At 41.9% G+C, this 25,353-nt stretch overlaps 3 protein-coding genes across 6 annotated transcripts; 2 read left to right on the forward strand and 1 right to left on the reverse strand.

The window, feature by feature from the left end:
• Positions 1-911: 911 nt before the first annotated feature.
• rlim (ring finger protein, LIM domain interacting) lies at positions 912-7,475 on the forward strand. 3 transcript variants are annotated; one of them, XM_069171623.1, is made up of 4 exons: positions 912-1,088; positions 2,271-2,501; positions 3,745-3,849; positions 3,950-7,475. In XM_069171623.1, the coding sequence occupies exons 2-4, from the start codon at positions 2,333-2,335 to the stop codon at positions 5,611-5,613; spliced, it is 1,938 nt and encodes a 645-aa protein (XP_069027724.1). In that variant the 5' UTR covers positions 912-1,088; positions 2,271-2,332; the 3' UTR covers positions 5,614-7,475. The 3 variants fall into 3 exon arrangements, with proteins under 3 accessions (XP_069027724.1, XP_069027725.1, XP_069027726.1); XM_069171624.1 differs by having other exon boundaries at positions 2,274-2,501; XM_069171625.1 differs by lacking the exon at positions 912-1,088 and adding an exon at positions 1,351-1,415.
• Positions 7,476-7,911: 436 nt separating this feature from the next.
• Positions 7,912-9,935, forward strand: glod5 (glyoxalase domain containing 5). Of its 2 annotated transcripts, none has more exons than XM_069170982.1 (4): positions 7,912-8,366; positions 8,769-8,924; positions 9,270-9,425; positions 9,567-9,935. In XM_069170982.1, the coding sequence occupies exons 1-4, from the start codon at positions 8,319-8,321 to the stop codon at positions 9,708-9,710; spliced, it is 504 nt and encodes a 167-aa protein (XP_069027083.1). In that variant the 5' UTR covers positions 7,912-8,318; the 3' UTR covers positions 9,711-9,935. The 2 variants fall into 2 exon arrangements, with proteins under 2 accessions (XP_069027083.1, XP_069027084.1); XM_069170983.1 differs by lacking the exon at positions 7,912-8,366 and adding an exon at positions 8,412-8,694.
• Positions 9,936-17,328: 7,393 nt separating this feature from the next.
• On the reverse strand, positions 17,329-21,098 carry irg1l (immunoresponsive gene 1, like). The gene is made up of 6 exons (XM_069171605.1): positions 21,020-21,098; positions 20,464-20,518; positions 20,132-20,319; positions 19,657-19,749; positions 18,914-19,119; positions 17,329-18,256 (listed from the first exon to the last, which is right to left on the reverse strand). Exons 1-6 carry the CDS (start codon positions 21,035-21,037, stop codon positions 17,329-17,331), a joined length of 1,488 nt encoding a protein of 495 aa, XP_069027706.1. The 5' UTR covers positions 21,038-21,098.
• Positions 21,099-25,353: the final 4,255 nt, after the last annotated feature.

Here is a 25,353-nt window from a genome sequence, read left to right on the forward strand (position 1 = left end):
TTAAAGAAATGTCCGATTACAACGTTGTTTTGTGCAGTTAACTGTCATTTGAAGTGGATTCATGTCTTTGCTACATACTGTGTTTTAATTTGTTTTCTTCTTTGATGTATGTAAACTGTTAATACTGACTTTGTTGTCAGCTGTAACAGCTGTAGATGTGGGAAAAGGCGACCATAAATGAAGTGGGCAATGTATAGGACATTTTTTTGATGAAAAAGCAGAACTAGTCTATTCGTAAGTGGCACTTGAGAAGTTCACCATACTTAGCGCTGGTTATAAAATCATTGCCAGTGTGAGTGGGTGATACCAAAATATGCACTGTACAATATACAAATAGCATATACTGTATGGCATACTGTGTTTTTTGTATACTGTGCACAAGACTATTGGTTGTTCAACACTGGAGACTAAACAACTAAATAAGACATGAATTATGCAGAACCCGTCAAACAGGATTTCTCTAAATGGTCATAAGTGGGATAACTATGGATATGACATATGGCATTTCAGTTGCTCCAAAATATAGTTGCTCCAACTAATGATGTGACACGGGCATTAAATGCTGTGGGTAAATACCATACAAATGATTTAGGCTATATGCAGTCATTTAAGCACACTGGCGTTTGTAGATCTTTGTCCTGCCGTCTAAAATATGGAGAAGTATTTGCCTTTGCAACCGCACTGTGACGCTACAGCCGCCCCGTAGCACCCTCGTTCAAAACAAACATCCTTTTTTCCCAACGCTCATCTCGGGGACTCGAGAAACAAAAAGAGGTTACGGTGCCCCGAGCTCGGTCTTCCAGGCGGCAGCGCTGCGCGCGCAACCCACCCCTTCTTTCCTCGCGCGACGATTGGCAGACCGAGACGCAAACCGCGCGGATCCTCGCGTCCGCGCGCGCCTGGCAGGTCGAACCCAGGGAGAAGAACACGCGCTCGGACGGTTTCCGGAAGCTCGTTTGTCGCCTTCCGACAAGAAAGAAAATGGAAACCTGAAATCGGACTTTAGCGAAACACTCAGTCGTTTTTCGGAGGATATTAAAAGAACAACCGGGTCGTACGACCGTATCGCTGCCGACATCACCGAACAGGTAACGTACTCGGGGTTTGGCGACGGACGGCGCGTCCCTTCTGACTAACTTTATTCTTTATTAGCAGGCTAATTTTAGCTCGTCCGCTCCGGTCAATGTTTTCTGGTCGTGAACGTCACCGGTTGACGTCGTTAGCTTCTTTAGCTCGCGGTGATGCTAACAAGCGCCTCAATGTATTTTTTTTTTTTTTTTTTTTTTTTAATGAAATCCTCGTGTTTTTTTTTTGTTGTTTTGTTTTTCCCCCCCTGCGAGTGTCCAGCGACGATAAACGACGCCGCGGGTTTCCACCATCTGAGATGTTGTTGTGTAAACCTGCTCCACGTCGAGGTGATTCAACGGAGAACACGAAGTTAACAAGCGGAGTTAGTTAGCCGATGTTAGCCGTCTGTAGCTAGTCAACGTGGAAGCTAACTAGCTTTAGCGTAACTTGACCGGGTTGTTCGGTCGTCTCGTAAGTTTGTTTCGAGCCGACGATACTAATCGTGTCTCGCTCGACGCCCATCGCTGTGTCTCCACGTCACTTAAAAGCACGCCGGTTCCTTCTTTTCTTTTTAAATTTTTTTTTTTTTTTTTTAACAGCTAGCAGCAGTCGGTAGGAACCGTGTACGATGCTAAGCTAAGCTACATGATGCCATTTTGTTTTCATCTCGACTTTGACCAACACTGCTCCTCCACAGCAAAAAGAAACACTCAGATCATTTTACTCACACCGATCCCGACCACTCCGAACACGTATTGTGTGACGTTTTGGTTGTTTTTTTTTCCCGGGAAAACGTATGTCGCGAACAACGTGACGAGCTCGTCCGTGTTGTGTTTGTGAGTGATGCTAACATGTCAGCTCGCTTTGTGACCGGTGGACGCAGCTCGTGGTTGTTTCAACTCCCGAGGTTGTACTTCTTCTCCTCAACGTGCTTTTGTGATGCCTAGTTTTCGCTTCCCTTCCTGAACATAAGCTAATGTATTTAGTAGATCTACTTGAGGGTGTCAAAGGTGACGAATCGGACATCCTCGTGTGTCCTGATAGTGAATCCCAGTTATATAATTATAGTACAAATCTTGTACGTTTTAGTGCTGTAACTTGTTTTTGTTCCTTTTTTTTTTTTAGATTTAGAGTCTGTAAGCAGGAGATATCCATCCTTGTATTTTTAACACATCATCTCTATTTGTGTTCTTGTTTTGCAGCAGCAGCTGGATCTTGCTGAAGATTGGAGAGCATCCCCAGACCTCCTTCCTCTTCTGAATCGATGGAAGGGTCAAACAGTTTAGAGCCGAGTGGCAGCGACCAGCCAGAGTCACAACGCAGGAGGCAGCTGGACCGCCTGGACAGGGAGGAGGCTTTCTACCAGTTCGTCAACAATCTCAGTGACGAGGACTATCGTCTCATGAGAGACAACAATCTTCTGGGCACTCCGGGTAATAAACCTTTAATCTAATGACACTTTGCTTTTAGTGTTGTGGAAGAAATCTGACGGTTGAAATCCCTGTTGTCCTTTTATCTGCTCTCCCTTTCCATATACTATACTGAATTCAACGCCTGCCTTTCAAAGTTTCAAAGTGTTTGGTTGGCTTAAGGATAAAACGTGCCAACATAGATGTAGGTAAATCAAGGTGTTATTGGACTAATACCCTGTGACCTTTTATGTTTGTTGTATGTCAGGTCCAACACATCTAAAGCCACTTAACAGAACTAGTTAATAGGCCACAGTGCCTCTTAGTAGATATTCAGACTATTAATTAAACATTATCGGTTAGGTTGTTGTGCTGTGGTCTTGCATACTGTAAATCCATCTTCTCCATGGTTACACATTTTATATTTTAAATATTATACTTCAATTATTATTGGTCAGGAGGGCTTTGAGCTTAACAAGTATGCACTTATTGGCCCGGCCCTACAAAGAAGCACCTCTAGACAGCTTACAGGATTGCTTTTGCAAACGTTTCAAAGTCATAATATAACGACATTTCATGAGCTGTTGGTAAATCTTGTTCCTCTTCTATCTTCACACATCTTCTGATCGCCCAGTAGAATCAAAAGTTAATGATAAGCTCAGGTAGATAGTTTTTGATTTGTCACTATGCTCAAAATGCAACAGCCTTATGGACTACTGAGGACGTCCAATCCATTTCTGTCCCAGGACAGTGGGAGGGAGAATGTAAGTTTGGAGCATCCTTCAGTGGAGCACCACACAAGGAGAGGGCATTGAATGGACAGTGGCATGCCCCGGTAAGTCTGGAGGTTTTAGCAATTGTTCTGTTGCTGTGTACAAAGAAAAGCAAACAGCCAATACATTACAAACATTTATTCCAGTTCTTTTTTTCTTTTTTGTTTTTGTTTCTAGAATTATTATTATTATTTTTTTACTTTTCGATTTTGGTTTTCGATCTGCCCGATATGTAAGTGTATTTAGAAAATTAGCATGTCCCTCTGCCAACGTCTCCTTTTTCTTTCATGTAAATCCCACATTTTTTTTTTATTGTAGTGAGTTAAGCTGTCACTTTTCAACCAGCTGCCCCCTGTGTCTTTTTCCTAGCTGGTCGTACTACAAAAAGAGAAGTGAAATAACATTTAACCTTCAAGACAGAAATACGAGGACTGCCCAAAAGGATTTTTTTCTTGGTCAGTAACAGAGTGTTGTTTTGTTATGTCTCTTTTCAGGAGAGGTAACAGAAGACGAGCTGTTCAGTAGACTTCAGCAAATCAAAGACGGTCCAGAACAGCAGAATACGACCCCTAGTACTGAAAGTGTAGAAGAACCAGTTGGTAAGTTTGGTATTTCCTCAACTTTTAGTTTTGCTTTTGACTGTTATTTATCATCAAATTTGAATGTGATTTGTCACTCATTCATTCTGCTGATTTTCAGAACAACCAGAGAGCTCTGAGGATCCTGCCAGTGGCGATAGTCTCCTGGACTGGCTGAACACGGTGAGGCGCACCGGCAACACAACCAGAACTGGCCATCGTGGAAACCAGTCGTGGCGGGCTGTGAGCCAGACCAACCCAAACAGTGGTGATTTTCGCTTCAGCCTGGAAATCAGTGTGAACCGCAACCTGGCTGAACAGCAGGCAGCCGCTGAAGGGGAGCAGGAGCCTTCAGAGCAGTCTACAGAGGGTCAAGAAGCGGTGGTGGCGGCGGCAAATGCTGAACCTCAGGTTCCTATGGAGACAGAAGTGGCTGAGGAACCAGTTGTAGAGGAGTTGGCTGTCATAGTAGAGCCAGAGCCTGAACTAGAAGAGGTTGTTTCACAAGAAGTCTTAGGAGAACCTCCCAGCTCTCCTCCTCCGCCGCCAGTTCAGCCACCGCTTTGTCCGTCTCCACGCAGAGGTCAAAGGCGAGCCCGCAGCCGTAGTCCAGAACCACGCAGGACTAGGGCCCGTTTAGCCAGGAGCCGCTCCCCTCTCAACTTGGATCAGCTAGATGGTCTCCCTAATCCACGACATGCTCACAGCTCTCAAGGCCCCAGTTCTTCCACGAATGCTCCCCCTGTGCCTCAAGTGGAGGGCAGTTCTCGGACTCGACAACACGTTCTTTCCAGGCAAAGCACCGCTGACGGTGACGTGCAGCCATCGAGAGCTGGTGCAGAATCGGTCCCCGAGGCGCCAAACGTTGGATCTCAGGAAGGAGAAGCTGCTGGGGGGGAAGGGGGCGCAGCAGGGCGTCGTCCCCCGACTATTATGCTCGATCTCCAGGTGCGTCGCGTGCGTCCGGGTGAATATCGGCAAAGAGACAGCATCGCCAGTCGTACCCGCTCGCGCTCCCAGAACTCAAACAACACATTTCTTTATGAGAGTGAGCGTGGCGGATTTCGTAGGACTTTCTCCCGCTCTGAGCGTGCTGGTGTGAGGACCTACGTCAGCACTATTCGCATCCCTATCCGAAGAATCTCTGATGCAGGTTTGGGAGAGGCGACCTCAATGGCTCTCCAGTCTATGATACGGCAGATAATGACTGGTTTTGGTGAGCTCGGCTACCTCATGGATTCAGACTCTGATTCTTCAGATTCAACCCGCGGAGCCAACGCACCTGCAGACCTGGAAGCCCTCAACAATCCAGATGCTGCTGCTGCTGAGGCTCCGGCTGCTGATGCTGATGAACAACCGGTTGCCGCTGGAGTCAGAGGAAGGACAGTTGAAACTGATATGGATGAGGGCCTTGCCGCAGCTCCACCCGCCTCTGGTGGAAGGGCACGACCTAGACCACCTATCAGCTTAGAGGAACCCAGCTCACTGCCCTTCCTGCGGCTTGCTCACTTCTTCCTCCTAAACGATGACGATGAGGACCAGCCCCAGGGACTGACCAAAGAACAGATTGACAACCTCTCCATGCGCAACTTTGGTGAGAGTGATGCCTTGAAGACTTGCAGTGTCTGCATCACAGAGTATGCAGAAGGGAACAAGCTACGCAAGCTTCCCTGCTCTCATGAGTACCACGTGCACTGCATAGATCGTTGGCTCTCCGAAAACTCCACCTGCCCCATCTGCCGCAGGGCTGTCCTGGTATCGGCCAACCGAGAAAGTGTAGTGTAACTCTTAACAGACTGCAGGCCTTTTGTCTCAACCTAAGTAATCTAATATCCCAAGTCCATAAGAGGCTTTGAGGAAATGTGTCTCCACTGTTGAAATGTATTTCCTACATACCATTTGTGAGTTTCATCATAATGCAGTCACAGGTTTGATTTGGGGCGCTCCATCCAGTGACATTGAGACATATTTAGTTTCTAGACATTTATTATTGAAGTCCAAAGTGGGGCGCAAGCAACGCATGCTGTGGATCAACCTGTAGCGACCATGCGGTGGCGCATTGCATCAAGCCGTGCGCGCGAGCATACCTGTATCTCTTAAAGAATCCTCTGATTATAAAAGCTGCACCCTTGCAGGTAGTTCAGACACTTCTGATCTCTTTTTTTCTATTAGCTCCTACATGGCGCCTTATATACCATGAGTTGGGTATAGGTACAAATCTTAGTTACACCAGTTCAAAGTATTAGCTGTAAATAAGCTTGTAAAAATAATTTTTGAATCATGCTTTTTATCAGTGAATTGGTTTTAGATTGTAAATTATCTCATGGAGATCTGGGCGATGTTGGATGCAGTCACTAGTCCCCTGAATTTGGTTTTCAACACATGCGTGGTATCAGTGTACACAGCAGAATGTCATAGAGATTGTGATTTCCAAAGGGTGTAAGGACATAAATTGGTTTGAAATTTACAGTGTGACTTGTACTCTCTCTTCTTGTTCACCTTAAAGAAACAAAATTACTATTCTGGAGTGGCATATTGCATTAAAATCTCAGTGTGTGCCCAATTCTTCGAAAAAATTTAATCTTGTACTGCCACGAGGGAAACATAAATTCAACCATGTTACATTGGCAAAGTTCAAGATTATTTTGAAAACATATAACATTGTTATTTTCTTAATCATGATAATGATAGAGGTGTGATCGTGTCAGACGGTAGGGATGGTCCAATATTGGTGATAGAGTTGATATCAAGTTGTGAATTTTCCCACCTACGAAATCTACTAAACAGGGGTGATGTCAGAAATTGAAAAGTAGTTTCTTTTGCCCCCCACCCCCCCCACACACACATAAAAGAACGTTTACTTTTTAATGTACAATGGTTTCACGATAACTTTGCAGCTGGATTCTTTATTTTTTATTTTTTTCCACTAACATAATGGGTTTCTTAAACTATCAATTTTTTTTTTTTTAAGTTCTGGTATTGGCATAGTAAAATATCCAAACATTGACTTAAGAATTACAAGTAAACTTAACTCAAGCCAGAATAGGCCAACGTTGTCAAGTCTGGGGAAGAAAAAAAAAAATCCACGTCATTGTCCTTTCTTCAAAGCTTCAATAGAAAGTGAAGACGCTTGCCCACTGTGCCCTCCTTCTGCCTCATGAGCAAATGCTCCATATCAGTGTGCAATACATGCAAAAGTGAACGTAGGGAAATACAAACCATGATATAAATGTATGCTATTGTTAAAAAACTTGTTGTATATGGCTACAATCTTAAATGAAGACTTATTACCTTTTATGTGTTGAAGTTCATTTTATATAGAAGTTCTGTAGGTTTTAATAGCACTGTTAATGAACAGGAACACTGGCGAAAGGAAGAAAAGGGCATCAATATTAATGCCATCCTGTCATGTTTCTTGTTTCATTGTTTGATGTTTTAGCCACAATTATTACCTCCCTCTGTGGGACATAAAAGTTTGAATGCAAGATGTTGTTGAATACCAGAAACATGTAAATGAAATGTATGTTCCCTCACAGGCCATGCTTTAGTTTTGGCCTTGTTCTGTGACCCACCCAGTGCAGTATGTTAACTGGGTGTTAAATGAAACTAACCGCTGAATTAAACAAGTTGTTATGCTATGAAATGCAGTGCATTGCTTATTGTGCTGTTTTGATGTCAGTGGGTTGCTTACAGTTTTTTGTCTAACCATCTCACATGATTTTTTTTTTATTTTTTTATTTTTTTTATTTGTTCTGATTATTTAATATCTCTCAACCCCTCCGATTTATCTGGTTTTCAAAGTAGCTCCACCTGCAGCAGCTACAACAGCGACATGCTGTTTACGCACTTGTGCTCCAGCACTAATAATGTCACATAAATATATATATCAGTCAGAGACTAAACCAGGACTTTTACTTCTGTACTTTTACTTCAGTTGGATTTAAAAAAAAAAAAAAAAAAAAAAAATATATATATATATATATATATATATATATGCAGCATTTTTACTTGTTATGGAGTATGTAAATATTTCTGTCTTGGTATTTTTTTTACTTAAGGATCTGAATTCTTATCACTGTGTAGCACACAGACTATGTGAGGATTAAAAAAAAAAAAAGCGACAATATAATGACCTTATGGCAGAACGGTTGTATTGGACTGCATTAGAGTGCACACATGTACCCAGTGAAGTGTTTCTGTGTACTGTGATCCATTTGGAGAGGTTGTGATGTTACCAGCACCCCTACTGGTATGATATGAGGATCCCGATACATTCCCAGCAGACTCATAACAAATCATTAATTTGATTTGTGACTATGAACTTGACTAAATAAGCCCGTTTTGACAAGAAGCGCTGTTTAATGAGAGTTTTACTTGCAAATTTGTAAAAAAAAAAAAAAGTCACATTTAAAGTGTTGTTAATGGTTCACAGATCACAGACACGGAACAACAAGGAAGTACCGGAGTCAGGCTGACGGAGCAGGGCAGGGATGGCGCTCCGAGCAGCTGGGACTCGGTTCTCGCGGAACTGTTTGAAGGTAAATTTATATCAATTTATATCCGCTAATGCGGCGACCATCTTTTGTCTCCTCTTTCCACCAACCAGATCTAAAAAGCTTGAAGGTAGCACCAGTTTAGACTTCCGTATGGACTTAATACTCGCTGCGGCACCGAGTCAGGAAAACGGGCTCAAGATGGTGAAAGGTTCCGTGATCAGTGGACTGAGAAGCGTTTCGTTAACTCGTTTGCTTTGGGCAACGTCGACGTTTTACTAACGTTACAGGACAATTGAACCTTTCACGTGTTTGGAGAGGCGGCTCACATTCACCACGCAGCGGCGCTGTTTCACGCTGAATTCGACTACAAGTAACTGCTGTTGACACAGTCGAAGTCATTTCACATGTATTTTTCTTTGAATTAATCTGTCTTATTTCTTGTAGATTGTCTCCATCCAAACACTTGGAGTTGTTAAATTCAAAAGGACCTGTCCAGTTGAAGTGAGCCATGTGGATCATTTGGTGCTGACAGTGAAAAATGTGCCGGACACCATTAACTTTTATACATCAGTTCTTGGCATGGAGGTGATCACTTTCAAGGTATTATTATTATTATTATTATTATTATTATTATTGTTATTGTTATTATTACCACCACCGCAGTAATATTAATATAAAAAAAATATTAAGTATTGCTAAGGAATTACAATGTCAAATTTGTTAGAATTATAATGTGTATAGATAGATGTCATTTATTTATCAAATTACCAGTAGTTTAGTTATTATATGTGCATTGTAAGGAGCAGTAAAAGTGAAGTCTTCTCTTGTGCTTTTGGTTTGAGAAAACATCCACTAGATGGCAGGCTTTGATTGTGAGTGAGCAGTGTCACTCTACAGATTAGAGACACCTCTCCTCACCAACAATGCCGTGTCTGTGTTTTCCAGGGAAACCGTAAGGCTCTGGGTTTCGGGCAGCAGAAGTTTAACCTTCACCAGCTGGGCCAGGAGTTTGAGCCAAAAGCCAAACATCCGACCTCTGGCTCTGCAGACCTGTGCCTCATCACCAAAACCCCTCTGGCTACAGTAGCTGCACATTTGAAGGTGCTTCACATATCAGCACTGACCATCTTAAATTACTAATGTCAATCTTTGCCTTTTCAGATGGCCACTCTTTGAAAAGTGCTTCACCTGGCACCAGCGAAATGCTTCGTGTCTATTTATGTTGTCTCTTCTCCTCTGCAGGTTTGTGGAGTCAAGATTGAAGAGGGTCCAGTAAAGAGGAGTGGAGCTGTGGGAACCATCACCTCAGTGTACTTTAGAGATCCCGACCACAACCTCATTGAAGTGTCAAACTATTGTCAGACACCAGCAGAGGATCCTTCCTGAGACTTCTTTGCCATAGTTTGTCAGCATGTGAAAATACATTCAAATACGATCGGTCAGGCCTATATTGCACAGTTAGTGTTTCAGCTATTAGATGCTAAAATGACTGTAGTTAAAACAACACTTGCACTTCATTTAGACATGGTGGATAACATCAGATTCCTGTTGTATTTGTGTGTACAAAATGCTGCCTTGGCACTCAATGGTGAATAAAAAGTGAAAACTGAAGATTTGTAGCTTTATGATCAAATAGGTACTAGTGGAGATATTTGTTCACTTTGTGAAGAGAAACGGAAACACTACAAGAAACACTGTTTTTCAGAAGAAAATACAAGGTTCCAACATCCTACCAAAGGCTCTATATTTTTACTTTTTTGGACAAAGCTGAATAAATCCTTAAATTATATACTTTTTTTTTTTTTTTTTTTTAATCAGTATGGCTGCTGAAGACATTTATTGTTGCAGTAGTTCAGATTTCTAGTAGTTGTTTTTTTCATCCTATTCGAATAGAGAACATACTCATCTCCACTGCTCATTATGTTGACAGGGAAAAATGGAAGCCTGGCATGTCAGTAATGAAACCTTTCTTTTTTTTTTATTGGGCTGTGGAGGAGACCGTGAGGAGATATACAAGAGACTAGATCTTTCACCCTAATACTTCAAGTATACTGTATGAGCCTAAGATATCTTTTTGTATAATGCAACGCTTTGGCCCTCGTACTGGGACAAAAACAGTCCTAAGATATTTGTAGCGTAGGTTTATCCCCAGAATAATCGAAATAAGTGTTGGCCGCCAGACAGGCAGGCTCTAATGTCCAGGAAGATGAGGGTTAAAGATGAAGGGGTAAGGTAAGGAAGGAAAGGGAGAAGCCTGGAGAGTTTCCTTAAAGGAGACTGATCTTACACCCAACCAAAGCCAGGGAGGTCCCCAGTTGCAGCCACACAAGTCCAAGAGGGGGTTGAACATGTTCAGCTCGGTCCCCCTGCTCCAGGGATCCACACAGCTCCACAAGGCCTTGGTCTCCAAAAAAAGGTCAAAGCACTCCAGATGGGTTCTTGGATAATCCAGTGCTCGGTTACTTGAAAATATATACCACTTTCTTTTGTCGAGCAACTAAATCCGGAAATGAATTACTCTTTGACATTGCTCCTCTTTTAGTCACTCTCCCTCCTCTCAGTTCGCCGTCATGTTTCTTTTGTTTGTTAATTTCCCTTTCTCCAGCTCACAAGTGTGCTTGATTTATCACTTTCCTGTCATGGTGGTAAAGGGCTCTTCCCTACTTTTTTGTCTCTTTTTTTCCCCCTTTCTGCTACACATTAGAATATTTCAGTATTGTTCAAAATAGGTTGACAAAAATAGATTTTTGACTTCCCCTTAACCATCTATACCATCTCTTCGCAAAATGATATTTTGGACCCTGGAAGCACTTTGGTATCTTCTTAAAGTCGTCCTCCGCATTATATCGTCGTTAGCTTAATTTTCAGTCGTCAGTCAGTTGCTTAACCCTTGTGTGGTGTTCGGGTCTGTGGGACCCGTTTTCATTTTTTATCAAAAGAAAAATGATACGATTAATTATTTTTTCAAACTGAGACTCATTGGCCTTGGCTCATTTTCTGGACCCGGGGCTAATAAAAGTGTGGAAATTGTTTTTGCCCCTGCCGTCCCGCACAAGGGTGCAACTTAGTTGAACAATTCAAGCACCGACACCTTTCTGATCTCACATTCCCGCATATTTTACCCTTTGTCTTGCGGGAACCAATCTTTATTTGCTCATACTCTATCCCAGCTGCAAATTGGGAGCAGGACACAATAAATATAGCTTTGCCAGTGTGGTTCCTTATCACAACTGATCAAGATGGCCAAAAGATTCTCTGCTCAGAGGGCCTTGCAATTGATTTTGGAAGAGAGAGAAGCTTTTGATGATGATGTAGAGGAAGAGGTTTTCAGAATGTGAGGATCTGACAGTGACTTTGAAGAAGAGGATGAGATTGAGCATCAGCTAATTCCAAAAGGAAGACGAGCCACGGGACCAGCCCGTCAGCAGCCGGCTCCAGGACCAGAACAAGCCCGTCATCAGGTAGCAGGTGAAGAAATATGGATGCCAAAAAATTGTGAAATTGAATGGTCTTCTTGCCCAAGAAATGAGCCACCCCGCATGGCTGCCAATGTGATAAGGATGCAACCAGGGCCAACACGGATGGCAGTTTCTCATGTGCAGGACATCAAGTCTTCTTTTGATCTTTTCATCCGAGATTCCATTCAGAACATTATTCTGGATTGCACTAATTTAGAAGGAAGGCGTGTTTTTGGAGAGAGGTGGAAGGAGATGGACCAAACCCTTTTACATGCCTACTTTGGGGTTCTTATCCTTGCTGGAGTTTTCAGGTCCAAAGGGGAATCCACAGAGTCCCTGTGGGATGCAGAAACTGGCAGAGAACTTTTCCGTGCAACAATGTCTCTGGAAAACTTCCACATAATTTCCAGGATTATCTGCTTTGATAACCGAGACGACAGACCATTGCTTGTAATTGGAACGAAGTAAACATCTGTTCAGTATTTTAGCTTAAAATAGTTTGATTGTGTTGAATTAAAAACCCCAAAATGCAGCGGGTCCACCAGATCTACGAACACTGGCTGAATAACAAAAATATGAACACCACACAAGGGTTAAAGTGGTTGTTGAGTGTCATCACTATGTGTGAAAAGTCAATGAATTTATCAGGTCTGGAAATATCATTAGCTGACAAATCCTCAAGACATTTATTGATCTGCCTTACAGGTCGTAACAAGTTGATCGTGACTTGTATTATTTTTAATTGGATTAAAATTCAGTCTCTGGTGACAGATATTTCTGAGTTTAAATTAAGACCAAACACACAGGCCAAAAATACTCTATGGTATGTTTCTGTTTTTTGATGAAATAAATGTGATTTCATAATAATGTATTTTATTATTCATTTATGTAATATAACTTTTTTTTTCCTCATTGTAATATCTTTGTCTACATCCATTCATGATCTATACCCACTTTGTCCTGTACAAGGTCACAGGAGGCAGGAACCGAGCCCAGTTGACTTTGGATACAATTGAGCAGGCATGTATTTCTTAGGCCTGTTGAAGAGGTCAGAGTACCTGGAGAAAACCCAGTCAGGCACAGGGAGATCATGCAAACTACTCAACTGAGGTTCAAACCCAGAACCTTCTTACTGTGAGACAGCAGTACAAGTCACTGCACCACCGTCCCTGTCTTCCAACTCCCCATATTCATTTTTTCCTCCAAATGTCGAAGTAAGACACGCAACAGAAATATACCTTTCATTGTCCTCTCTGAATCCTCAGCTGCTCAACATCAAAACACATACCTTTTTTTTGGTGTTCTGTTCACATGTCAGCAACAACAAATGAGAAGCAGTATGGACTGTCTATGAGGTTGGCTATCTTTAGCTTGGAGAGGAAAAGATTATTTTTTTCTCCATTTCCTGACAGTAAAAGTGAACAGTGGGGCTTGTCACCCATCAAAAGCCACCTGGCCACCATTGTTGCATGGAAATTCCATCTGTCACAGGGATAGGTGTAGGGCTGCGCAAGTCTTTAGGTATTTGATGTTGCAGCACTATGGAATTGTTTGGTTAATGATGGGTGGAGAGGGTTTGCAAACTGTACATCCTCATATTTATGATTTTTCTGGATGTTGAAATATAATACACAAAAGAAGCGCATTGCATTCCATTCATTGTCCTCTCTGTGAATTGCCGGTTTCCGGCAGCGAACCATTGCCTCAGATTTGGAGGTGCTAAACCTCATCCATGCTGCTTCACACTCGGCTGCAAACCACCCCAGTGAGTGCTGGAGGTCGCGGTCCAAAGAAGCCAACAGGACCACATCGTCTGCAAACAGCAGAGATGCGATCTGGAGACCCCCGAACCCGACTTGCTCCTCCCCCGGCTGAGCCTAGATATCCAGTCCATGAAGGTCACAAACAGGATCGGTGACAAAGAGGTTTTTTTTTTTATCAACTCCAGTAACCTTTCATTGTCCTCTCTGATATCTCACCCACTCAGCATCAAAACACATACCTTGTTTGTGTTCTGTTCACATATTCATGACAAAACAACACTGATGACCCAGTCATTACCCACTCTAAGAACTGTATGTAAGAAGCAGTATGAACTTTATGTGAGGTGAGTTATTTGTACTGGGAGAAGAGAAGACCGATATTTATACATTGTCATGACAGTATATCTGAACAATGGGGCTTGTCACCCATCAAAAGCCACCTGGTCAGCCATTGTTATATGGAAACGCCATCTGTCACAGTGGTAGGTGTAGGGTCGCTCAAGTCTTTAGGCAATTGATGTTGCACAGACACCTTGTTTGCGGTGGGTGGAGAAAGTGTGAAAAATTCATGCTCATCGAGGTTGAATTTCCCCAACACAATCGTCTCCTGGTTATGTTACACTTAAACATTTATAGAGATATTTTTAGATAGTTGACTTTTCTTCTTAACTTCTTTCTGCAGATTTCCTGTTAATGTCAACTGATGGAGACCCATTATGAGAACAGATCTTAAAACATCAACATTAGTTTTTTTTAATGATTTACTGCAGTGTTTACTTTAATGACAAATCAGTGTGCAAAGTCTTTTATCTTTATTTTCAATAATCCTTTCTTCTGATAAAACGCTGCAATGTAGGAAGTGTCCACAGAAAAGCCTCCTCAGTCTTTCCCATAATTTGTTCATAATTTATTTCCTTGTGTTTGTTACTCACAGTGCCATTCTTTCCTGATTGCTCTTTTCAATTTACTCGAAACCATAAAATTCAAGTGTCTTTGTCTTTTATGCCACATTTCCTTCTTAGACCAATACTCAGCGCGTCATTATTCCTTTGTTGCTTTGTTGATCAAAGAGGGTTGGATCCTGACGGTAAAACAGAATTGATGATCAACCATGGCAAAAACTTAAAATTCATAGTTTTTTTTACACCACAGCACAATTCAGGGAGTGTGTTCAGATGATCATTAACATAATTAACATTGATATAGCAGATTATAATTTTCTCCATTGGTAATTTATCCACAGTTGTATTCACATTGTAAACAAGCAGTCCTTGCAGCTTAGTATGCATTCAAAATTCAGTATGCAACACACACTTTAAAGTAAGGACCATAGACAGGAATGAGGAAAACCACTCTCTTTTCCCAGCACTATTTAAAACAAACCTTTGTTTTGCAAACTCAAAGGCAAACCTTTGAAAAAAATACAAATAAACTTAATGTTTGAATAACCTTTTGACTTGTTAACTTTTCTTCTTGACTTCTTTCTACAGATTTCCTGTTAGTGTCAACCAATGGAGACAAGGACGTTTGTCCTTATTACGAGAACAGATCTTAATTCATCAGCATTTGTTATTTTAATGATTTACTGCAGTGTTTAATAACAAACTAATGGGCTGTTCTTTGTGAACTCATAAGTAACATATTTTCTCTTCAAAATTTTAATACAGTATGTTGTACTTTCTCTAAAACAATGTGTTGCTTTCATTTTTTCATGTGTGTTTAATTAGCAAGTTTAAATACAGGAACAAGAGAACATTTCTAGGAGGAACATATTTATATTTTTCTCACACCATTTGATCTGTTATGAAAAAACAAAACAAAACCTCAGTCCATGTTTTTAAGTACAGTGGTGTGAAAAAGTGTTTGTCCCCTTCCTGATTTCTTATTTTTTTGCATGTCTGTCACACTTAAATGTTTCAGATCATCAAACAAATTTAAATATTAGTCAAAGATAACACAAGTAAACACAAAATGCGGTTTTTAAATGAAGGTTTTTATTATTAAGGGAGAAAAAAAAAAAATCCAAACCCACATGGCCCTGTGTGAAAAAATGTTTGCCCCCTAAACCTAATAACTGGTTGGGCCACCCTTAGCAGCAACAACTGCAATCAAGGGTTTGCGATAACTTGCAATGAGTCTTTTACAGCTGTGGAGGAATTTTGGCCCACTCATCTTTGCAGAGTTGTTGTAATTCAGCCACATTGGAGGGTTTTCCAGCACCAACCGCCTTTTTAAGGTCATGCCACAGTATCTCAATAGGATTCAGGTCAGGACTTTGACTAGGCCACTCCAAAGTCTTCATTTTGTTTTTCTTCAGCCATTCAGAGGTGGACTTGCTGGTGTGTTTTGGATCATTGTCCTGCTGCAGAACCCAAGTTGGCTTTAGCTTGAGGTCACGAACAGATGGCCGGACATTCTCCTTCAGGATTTTTTGGTAGACAGTAGAATTCCTGGTTCCATTTATCACAGCAAGTCTTCCAGGTCCTGAAGCAGCAAAACAGCCCCAGACCATCACACTACCATCACCATATTTTACTGTTGGTATGATGTTCTTTTTCTGAAATGCGGTGTTACTTTTACGCCAGATGTAATGGGACACACACCTTCCAAAAAGTTCAACTTTTGTCTCGTCAGTCCACAGAGTATTTTCCCAAAAGTCTTGGGGATCATCAAGATGTTTTCTGGCAAAAATGAGACAAGCCTTAATGTTCTTTTTGCTCAGCGATGGTTTTCGTCTTGGAACTCTGCCATGTAGGTCATTTTTGCCCAGTCTCTTTCTTATGGTGGAGTCATGAACACTGACCTTAACTGAGGCAAGTGAGGCCTGCAGTTCTTTGGATGTTGTTGTGGGGTCTTTTGTGACCTCTCGGATGAGTCGTCGCTGCGCTCTTGGGGTAATTTTGGTCGGCCGGCCACTCCTGGGAAGGTTCACCACTGTTCCATGTTTTCTCCATTTGTGGATAATGGCTCTCACTGTGGTTCGCTGGAGTCCCAAAGCTTTAGAAATGGGTTTATAACCTTTTCCAGACTGATAGATCTCAATTACTTTCTTTGTCATTTGTTCCTGAATTTCTTTGGATCTCGGCATGATGTCTATCTTTTGAGGATCTTTTGGTCTACTTCACTTTGTCAGGCAGGTCCTATTTAAGTGATTTCTTGGTTGAGAACAGGTGTGGCAGTAATCAGGCCTGGGTGTGGCTAGAGAAATTGAACTCAGGTGTGATAAACCACACTTAAGTTATGTTTTAACAGGAGGGGGCAAACACTTTTTAAAACAGGGCCATGTGGGTTTGGATTGGTTTTTCTCCCTTAATAATAAAAACCTTCATTTAAAAACTGCATTTTGTGTTTACTTGTGTTATCTTTGACTAATATTTAAATTTGTTTGATGATTTGAAACATTTAAGTGTGACAGACATGCAAAAAAATTGGAAATCAGGAAGGGGGCAAACACTTTTTCACACCACTGTATTTATTATTGCAACAAACAGAAATGCTACATTTATGTAATATTTTCTGTGGAAAATACTATCGTCTTTACATGCATCTAGCATTTACACTGTAAAAAAGAACATTTTAGCAATTGTCAAAGTCAAAGTACATTATGTTTTAGCAAACTCTTAATAGGTACAATCTATCTGAAAGCATTCGATACATAAACATTATTTTTTTCCTTTGCATTGTAACTTGATGAATAATAATGTGTTTCGTAATATAATAAATTACAATTTCCTTTAATGTATTTATGTACAAGGATTTATGTTTTTCTGTGATTGATTGTGTTCATTGCAGTTGTAACAGAAGGGCCCTGCAGTTCCCCAGCCTGTCCAGGTCCTCCACCACATCAATCAGCCGCTCCACCTTCTCTGAGGGAAGCACCACTTCTGCATTATTCCTGAACTTCTTCCTCAGGCTCTCATTGGTCAGCGGGTTGCGCCAGTGACCGTAGAAGGTGTCACAGCGTCCCGTCAGGATATCTCCCCCAACAAGTGTCACCTGGACTTCACCATACATGTAGTTGAAGTTGGCGGGGTTGTCATGGGGATGCTCCAGGCAAACACGGTCCAACAGAGCGAGCAGGTCAGGGCGGTTGATGGCAGCAGGGGTGAAGGACTGCACAGTCACCTCTCCATCCAGGAGAGCGCTACAAGCATTAAACTGGAAGGAGTGGCGAGCCTCGTGCTCAGACTGAGGGAAAGGCCTGTTGATGTACTTTGATTTGGGGACTCTGAGCAGGATGTCCTGGACTAGACCAGGGGAGACTTTCCCAAGACCAACTCCCACAAGAAGCTTATGGACCGATGCTGCAGCATCTGCCACCCAGTGCATCCCCAGATGGGCCGGGAAGCGCTTGAAGCCCATGTCCTGCTCCTCCAGCAGGAACATATAGCCGCCATTAGTGGGTGATTCTAAAAGCTGTGGCACATAGTCTTCATAAAAAGCATTGAAGCCGGCCACCCCCGCTACTGCATCCAGGATCAGAGGACTCGCCTCTAGACCTCGGGAGGCCAGCAGAGCAGCTTCCAACCCCAAACGTGAAGCATTCCCAATGTGGAGGGGTTTAGACTGAGTGGCTGCATTAGCCATTGGGGCTCCAGCAAGAGAAGCGGCTATAGCCAAGGCATGGCTGCACTGGGATGGATCCAGAGACAAGAGGCGAGCACAGGCGGCTGCACTTCCCATAGTGCCCACCACACTGGGAGGGTGAAACCTGGTGAGAAAGTCACAAGTAAAAAAGACAGAGACTTTGGTCAGGTGTTTTGGAACTATTTACTCTTAGAGTAGCATTTTAAATAGGTGCTCTCCCTCATAATGGTTGTAGTAGAACCCCTTTTTTGTTGAAACAGAGTCTATCTTATGTGACTTTCCACATGCTGAGACAGCTTTCCTCATTAGTGTGAAAGAAAGGAGAGATTAAGTCAATTCGGTATTTGATAAACAACCAAATAATGTGGTGGGTCATTTGACTTGGTGTAAACACATGCCCAATGGAGTCCTCTGTGATATTTTACTCCACATGGCTAATTGTGCTTACACTACCCACAGAGTCTCTGCTGTCCCTCAGATGAATGTGATAACACACCTTTCGCAGCTCATTGACACTACTAAAAGACTGCACATTACATCTCAGTGGCCTCCTTCTAAACCAAAGTGCAGAGATCAGCAGAGTCAAATATGGATCTCTTTAGACTAATATGGGGACTTTTTCTCCATGTAGAATAAAAATAAAATATTGTCAACAAGGACCTGGCTTTATATCAATTATATGAACAGTAATGCAGACCAAGAAACAGAAAACAAACTGTACTGTTGGTATGAGCCCATAAATTACAGTGTCTAAGGACTTTTGATGCTGTGAAGCACTCACCTCTTGGGGATGTTGTGGGCTTCATTAGAGAACCTCATTAGCCGGCCCTGCATCTCGATGCCGACATTGAAGGCCAGTAAGAAGTCCAGGCCGCTTGGTTTATTGTTAGCTGGCATCATGTCAGTGAGAGCCAATACAGCAGGAAGGACAGCTCCTGAGGGGTGAGTGGCAGGGTGCCACGTATCATCAAAGTCCATGGAGTGAGTCTGCAACAAAGAGAATTTAATTATCAAATAATTGTACATCAAAGCACAGCACAGCATTTAGTTTGATATTGAAAACAAATAGTTGGTTATTGATACATTTCCCTGCTGTAACATGACATTGCAAGTTGTAACCTCTACATCTGTAATGTAGGCCTATTAGCTCTGTGCTCTCATCTACTTCATCAGTGAACACACACTCTACATCTGCACTCTGTGGCCACTGTATTTTAATTGGAAAATCCCTATAACTGTCCTAACAACCATTAGAGGCAAATACAGGGTACAGACATGAGCTCGACAATCCTTAGCACTGGAGGCCAAGCAATGTTTGTTGATGTAATGATGGAAATTTCTGATGTCAATTCAGTATTTTCATTTTCATCAACCCCTCCTGTTGTTTGCTGCCCAGACTGTACCAAAAGCTGTGCATAAATAGCTGTATATTTTTGGTTGCGGTAAGGATTTAATGGGTTAGTACATCTGAAATTGTCTGGTGTACTGGGGACAAACACATCTGTTCCACTTATTTACACTCACCGCCACTCCGTTGACGAAAGCTGCGAGTGTCGGGGAGAGCTTGGTGCCCCTACGTCCGTACACAGAGCTGATGTCATCAGGTGCATACATGTGCTGAGAGGGAAAGATGGAGACAGGTAAGCACAGACGTTGTCTCATGGTCATTTTTTTTTTTTTTTTACCCAAAATAGCTTTACTCTTTCCTCTGGCATGTCACTCCTCAGATGAGGGAGGCTGAATACGTTTCTTTGTAAGTCATTACAATTATTTTTGTAAGGAAAAATTTAAAATGGTCTGTTCCAGGCTAAATTTATTATAATAACCAGTAATTCCCCCCCCCCCCTCTTCATCTCATCTGTCCACACAGAATTTGCACTGATTTAGGACTACTGTTTATATAAGGTCAGTCCTTTGCTTTCATCTGTCTCACTGCCTTATATCAGATAAGATGTTAATAAAAAGTTATTTGTATTCCTTTTCCTTTATTTGGGCTCACCTGGCAGTACTGCAGGGCTAGTTCAAACACATCTGTCGTGCTTCCAATCAGACCAACTCCGATGCTGTCCAGCACCATCCTTTTACTGCGGTGGAGCACAACAGGAGACAAGTGCTCGGGCTTAATATCACTGATGAACTTCCCAAAGCTGGCTGTGACTGTGTCCTCAGGAGCCGGGTGCTTCAAGACTGCAGGGGAAAATGAGTGAGGTCAGGAGAAATATTAATTTGTCTGAATAAATAAAAATACTCCTAATAACTGAACAAGGGAGAAATATGTTTTCTAGTTTTTGGAGAGATGACACAGCACAGGTAAGTAGACCAAAAGTTTACCTTCCACTGCAGACTTGTGCAGTCCTCTGGCAGCCCACACTGGTCTCATAGTTTTCTGTAGAACAAACAGTCCAGAATACCTATAAACCACTGAGAGAACATGTATTGTACTTTTTCTCATCTCAGATCTATTACAGGCTGTTGACACACAGTGATTTTATACTTTCTATGACAGACTCATAATGGACATTTGCTTCACTCTAATGAGCCTGCGTGCCTCTTTTGAAAGAGCTATTGTGCCATTGAGATGGTGCTGTACCAGGTGGGTTACAGCATGTCAAATCTGCTCAACAATGATCAAAATCTCTGTTTAAATCTGCCCTACCATGTGCTCACACATAATAAAACCACCTACAAAGTACATGTTATATTATGATTTCAGAGTTTAGTTTTAAATCCTTTACTAGACTGAGTTTTAAGTAAACAGTTTAAAGTGTGCAGAGCAATTAACTTTAAACTCAAGATTTATGTCCTTTATTACTGTCTAATACATAGATCCCTATTAACATTATTATCTAACAGAAATAGCAATAAAAAAATGACTTTTAATTTTTACCTGTAGCATGGAGATCATGGCTTCAGTCAGATTTTTCTGTCCCGTTGACTTTCTTTCTTCTTTCTGTCTTCTTTTCTTCAGTTACGTTTGCTGCCAACAGTTTGTGAAGGATGCTTTTCTAATGGAGAGGCCACCTGCCTTATATAGTACAGGACTCATGAAAACTACTAATACCGGCCTGGGAGGAACCTGGAAGGGCAGGTATATCTTTGAAAAAACCTGATGGTAAAAGGAGGAATTTCCATAGAAATCGTCATCAGTGTTATAACCAGCATGACATTTCTCAGAAGAGGAGGAGGAACGAGTTGTACTTTGGCAGGTGTGAGGTAATGGTATCACCTCTCAGGTTTTGTAAGATTGTGTGGGGGAATTCACATCAACTCCTCCTACACATAGGGAGGCATCATTTATGACAAACTTTGATCCCTACTTCAGCAGAACTCAACAGTTCATTTATCCGAGCATCTTAACCAGGTAAGACTTCATTTTCATTTGCTTTACTGCTGAGAAGACTTTATGACATCTAACCATCCAACAGAGTAGAAAGCTACGTAATGATGATGATAAAATGCTTTTTACATAAATATCTACACTTGTTTAAAAGCTGCTCGATGACAGAACAAAATTATTAAAATTTAAAGTTATTTTTTGAGATGATCTGAAAATACTTAAATTACAAAAATACATAATTAACAGAGTAGAAACAGTACCTGTTTGAGAGTAAAAAGCAGTCTTATGGATAAAATACTTGTTTATGTGGAAACCTGCAGCTTTTCAGTCATTAGATCAAGTGAGTTAAGTAAAGCTGGTATTCTGTGTGTCTTACTACTGTTGCACTACAACAATGGGTCAGTCCACTCATGACTGGGCAGGGCTCGATACGCTCAGGTTTCTGGTGAGGTAAGGCAGAAAAGAGACAGAGATCAGAAAGTTATAACTTAAATATAATTAACAACAAAAGTACATAATTAAAAGAGTAAAAACAGTACCTGTTTGAGAGTAAATAGCAGTCTTATGGATAAAATAAACACTGTTGTGTAGGACAAGCTGTCATCTGTGCTGTATATACAGTTTATTTATGGAATATTTAAACACATTGTAATTTGCTTTAAATCCTTTTTTCCCCACAAATTTACTGTTTTCTTTGTGTTTCTCAGTTTTACTCTATGGTTGACTTTTCTTTTTTCTTTCTTTCTTTCTTTACTAGAAAAAGTCAAGTTGTTCTTTCAAACCACTGTGCATACAGTATATACAATGATGTATTGGGTGTTTATTTTAGCAACACAGCAATACTAATACAATACTAATACTATTCTTCTTTGTCGATAACATTATCACAATAAATAAATAAAGATTAAGGCAATATTCAGATTTTCTTTCGAATGATGTGTGCATTTGGTATGGCACTTCATCCTTGATAAAAAAAAAACAAAAAAAAAGTTTTAACTTGGTATTATATACTGTACATTCACTTTGTCATTGGTTTTGTTGTTTTAGTACAACTGTAGACAACAAAGCCATCATGGCAACATCAGATGGGTTCCCTGCCAGTTTCTATGGAGAACCAGGAGTGTTAGGCATGTTGTCCAATGGGATCAGTGCATTCCTTGTCCTTCTGCAGAACTTCAACACAGCTCACACTGGTAAGGCACCAGTAGGAGTGGAGAACATACTTGCAGGTAAAACTTTCAGAAGATCTGCTAAAATAAAATTATATAAGGTCATGTAGAACTGGTCGAGTAATTTCCATTTCATGTTGTTTTAACAGGTGTCCATCTCATCCTGATTGGTGGTATTTGTCAGCTAGTGGCCGGACTGCTCTCCTTCCGAAAATATGATCACCTGAGTGGCACTGCCTTTATCGGCTATGCTGCTCTGTGGGGTAGTTATGGTGCCACCCGAATATACTTTGGTGCTTTATCTGAAACTCAGACAACAGCACATCAGATGATGCCCAATGAGTCTCTGCCCACTAACATGATGAGCACCATGTTTCTGAATGCCACCACCAGAGAGACCATAACAGAGTCAGCGATCGCGGGTCTGGTCCCCTATATCCTTCTGTCCTTTCTCCTAGCATTTTGCTCTGCCACAGTCAACTACATCATGCCTTTTGTTTTTGGAGCCATTACAGCCACTTTAATCTTCGAGGCAGTGGCTCTCGTATCAAGCTCCTGGGCTCTCGTGGTCTCTGGAGTTCTGGAGTTGCTAATTTTGATCTTCGCCATCTATGGTTCTGCTGCGCTACTTGTCAAAGGCCTGACTCAACGTCTAGTCCTCAAAGGCTTTGGGACCCCTCTCTTAAATGTTCTCCTGTTGGGGACTGGGAACTCAGCAAGTGTCCAGAGCATCGGCCAAGAGAAGAAGAAAAACACAAAATACGCTGAGCCCATGGCCTTGGGTTTTTTCTGTGACTCTGTTGCTTCTTTCATCTTTGCTTTCTACAGCTTTGGCTACCTGAAATCATTTGGTTTGGGAGCTGCATGGGTCTCAATCATCTCAGTTGCCCAGCTGTTCTCCAGCTATTATGCCCATCTGCGTAATGATTGCTACCACACTACAAAGTTTGGGTTTCATGCTACGTTTTGGCTGATCAAGGCTTGGGACGAGTTTGTGGTGTCTGCCCTGATTGTGGAGGAAGCTAAAGTTGTCTCTGGGAGGGAAGCAATGGTGGGAAACTGGTTCTTTATAGTGGCAGGCTTGGTGCTTTGCGTGGGAAGCCTGAACATAGACCTCCTGGAACTGATCCACAACATGCTCTTTGTCCTGCTCACGGTCTCAACAATCCCCCAGATCCCACTCCAGGGTTACTACATCTTCTTTGGTGTAGCTTGCTCCCTGTTCACTGCAGCCTCCATCTATGGCACCTTCTCACGTCTCATTAACACCATAGCAGAAAAGTCTCTCATCCCCGTAGGACCACAGCCCGTCTCCACTGACAGGATGAAGAAGGCTTTGAAGTGCAGAAGGTCTAAAGAGGGAGACCAGGAAGTGGTGAATCAAACTGACCAGGCCTCAGATGCCCTGTTCTATCTTTCAAATGGGGTTGCAGCACTTTCAGCTCTTCATGAGAGCATGTTAAGCACAAATCCCACTTTCCTCCATCTCACTGTCCCTTGGGTCCTCATCTCCGGAGCAATCATCCAGGCCTATGTGAGCAGGCTGCAGGTCACAGGAGGTGGCCGGTTTGGGTCAGTCATCCCGTCCGTCTACGTGGGCGTCTGGGCCACTTGGACCTGGTTTAGATTTGCAGGTATGTCAGGACAAGTCATGTGAGTAAGCTGATAATTCTGATTTACACAAGTGTCTGACCCTTAGTTGTTGTTTCCTAGGTGATCTGCTTCAGCTCTCCACAGAACAAGCTTATGGTTTTACAGCAGGAGCCATCGCTCTCCTGGTCATTAATGGTTTCCTCATGTTGATTGGTAAGTTAAACCTCATTACCTAATTGGTTTTTTAAAAGAAGAATCTTTTATTATTATTTTTTTAACCATTTCTAACTCTTTTATTGTTTGTGTCAGCTGCCTACAGGAACCTGGTTTTGCTGTTTCTAACAGCAGTCATGGAGGTTGTTCTGGTCTGCTTCCTGCTCTCCACCCTGAAGCGACTGCCATATGAGCTAGAAAGTAAGCATGGACAAAGCCTCAATTTTAGAATCCAAAAGTAGCTTTTACTTAAAATATTAAAAAAATGTATCCATGTATTTAATTATTTATAACATTTTTTTTACAGTGGCCATGCTTGCACTGGTTTCAGCGATTTGTATATATGGAGCTCTGGCATCACTGGTCAACTGCATCTTCTCACAGACATTGCTGCCAATGGGACCTCCCTTAATAAAGGTAAGTAGTGAAGAGATTACCTTTATTTTCCCCCTCGGATTCAACTGAAATATGTCCTGTACATCTTATGAACACGTCCCTTTCTCTGTGATCTGTTTTAGGAGGAAGTGAAGCAGGAAACAGCTTCAGATCTGCCCTGTCCATTGGCCAACTCACGACTCACCAGTGGTCTCCTGAAGATTGCTGGCCTTTTGGAGGAAGGAGGAGTATGCGGTATTCCCACGGACACGGTGTATGCACTGGCCGCCACCTGCAAGAATCCTCGGGCAATAGAGAAAATCTACAACATTAAAGTAAGAAATTAAGAAGAATAGGGTGCATTTCATTCATATTCAAAATTGTGTGGTTTGTATGAAACTGACCGACCTGTTCCAGGACAGACCTGCAGAGAAGCCAATATGCATTTGCATCTCCAGTGTGGAGCAGCTGGTGGCAGCCAAGCCTCCTTTTAGTCCTCTGCTGTGGGAGTTTATGACAAATGTGTATCCTGGA

The sequence above is a fragment of the Embiotoca jacksoni genome, unplaced genomic scaffold (genome assembly GCF_022577435.1).
Source record: "Embiotoca jacksoni isolate LCO1_2020_lvr unplaced genomic scaffold, fEmbJac1.0.p SCAF_5, whole genome shotgun sequence".
Lineage (NCBI taxonomy): Eukaryota > Metazoa > Chordata > Actinopteri > Embiotocidae > Embiotoca > Embiotoca jacksoni.

What these genes read in the sequence shown, in the direction of transcription:
- rlim (XM_069171623.1), top strand. Translation starts at nt 2,333, where the DNA reads ATGGAAGGGTCAAACAGTTTAGAGCCGAGTGGCAGCGACCAGCCAGAG. An exon ending in CAATCTTCTGGGCACTCCGG is followed by an intron (nt 2,502 to 3,744) that starts GTAATAAACCTT and finishes GTCTCTTTTCAG; the next exon opens with GAGAGGTAACAGAAGACGAG. An exon ending in AAGTGTAGAAGAACCAGTTG is followed by an intron (nt 3,850 to 3,949) that starts GTAAGTTTGGTA and finishes GCTGATTTTCAG; the next exon opens with AACAACCAGAGAGCTCTGAG.
- glod5 (XM_069170982.1), top strand. Translation starts at nt 8,319, where the DNA reads ATGGCGCTCCGAGCAGCTGGGACTCGGTTCTCGCGGAACTGTTTGAAG. An exon ending in TGGAGGTGATCACTTTCAAG is followed by an intron (nt 8,925 to 9,269) that starts GTATTATTATTA and finishes TGTGTTTTCCAG; the next exon opens with GGAAACCGTAAGGCTCTGGG. An exon ending in CAGTAGCTGCACATTTGAAG is followed by an intron (nt 9,426 to 9,566) that starts GTGCTTCACATA and finishes TCTCCTCTGCAG; the next exon opens with GTTTGTGGAGTCAAGATTGA.
- irg1l (XM_069171605.1), bottom strand. An exon ending in TAGCCCTGCAGTACTGCCAG is followed by an intron (nt 19,750 to 20,131) that starts GTGAGCCCAAAT and finishes TTTCCCTCTCAG; the next exon opens with CACATGTATGCACCTGATGA. An exon ending in CTTTCGTCAACGGAGTGGCG is followed by an intron (nt 19,120 to 19,656) that starts GTGAGTGTAAAT and finishes TCTTTGTTGCAG; the next exon opens with ACTCACTCCATGGACTTTGA.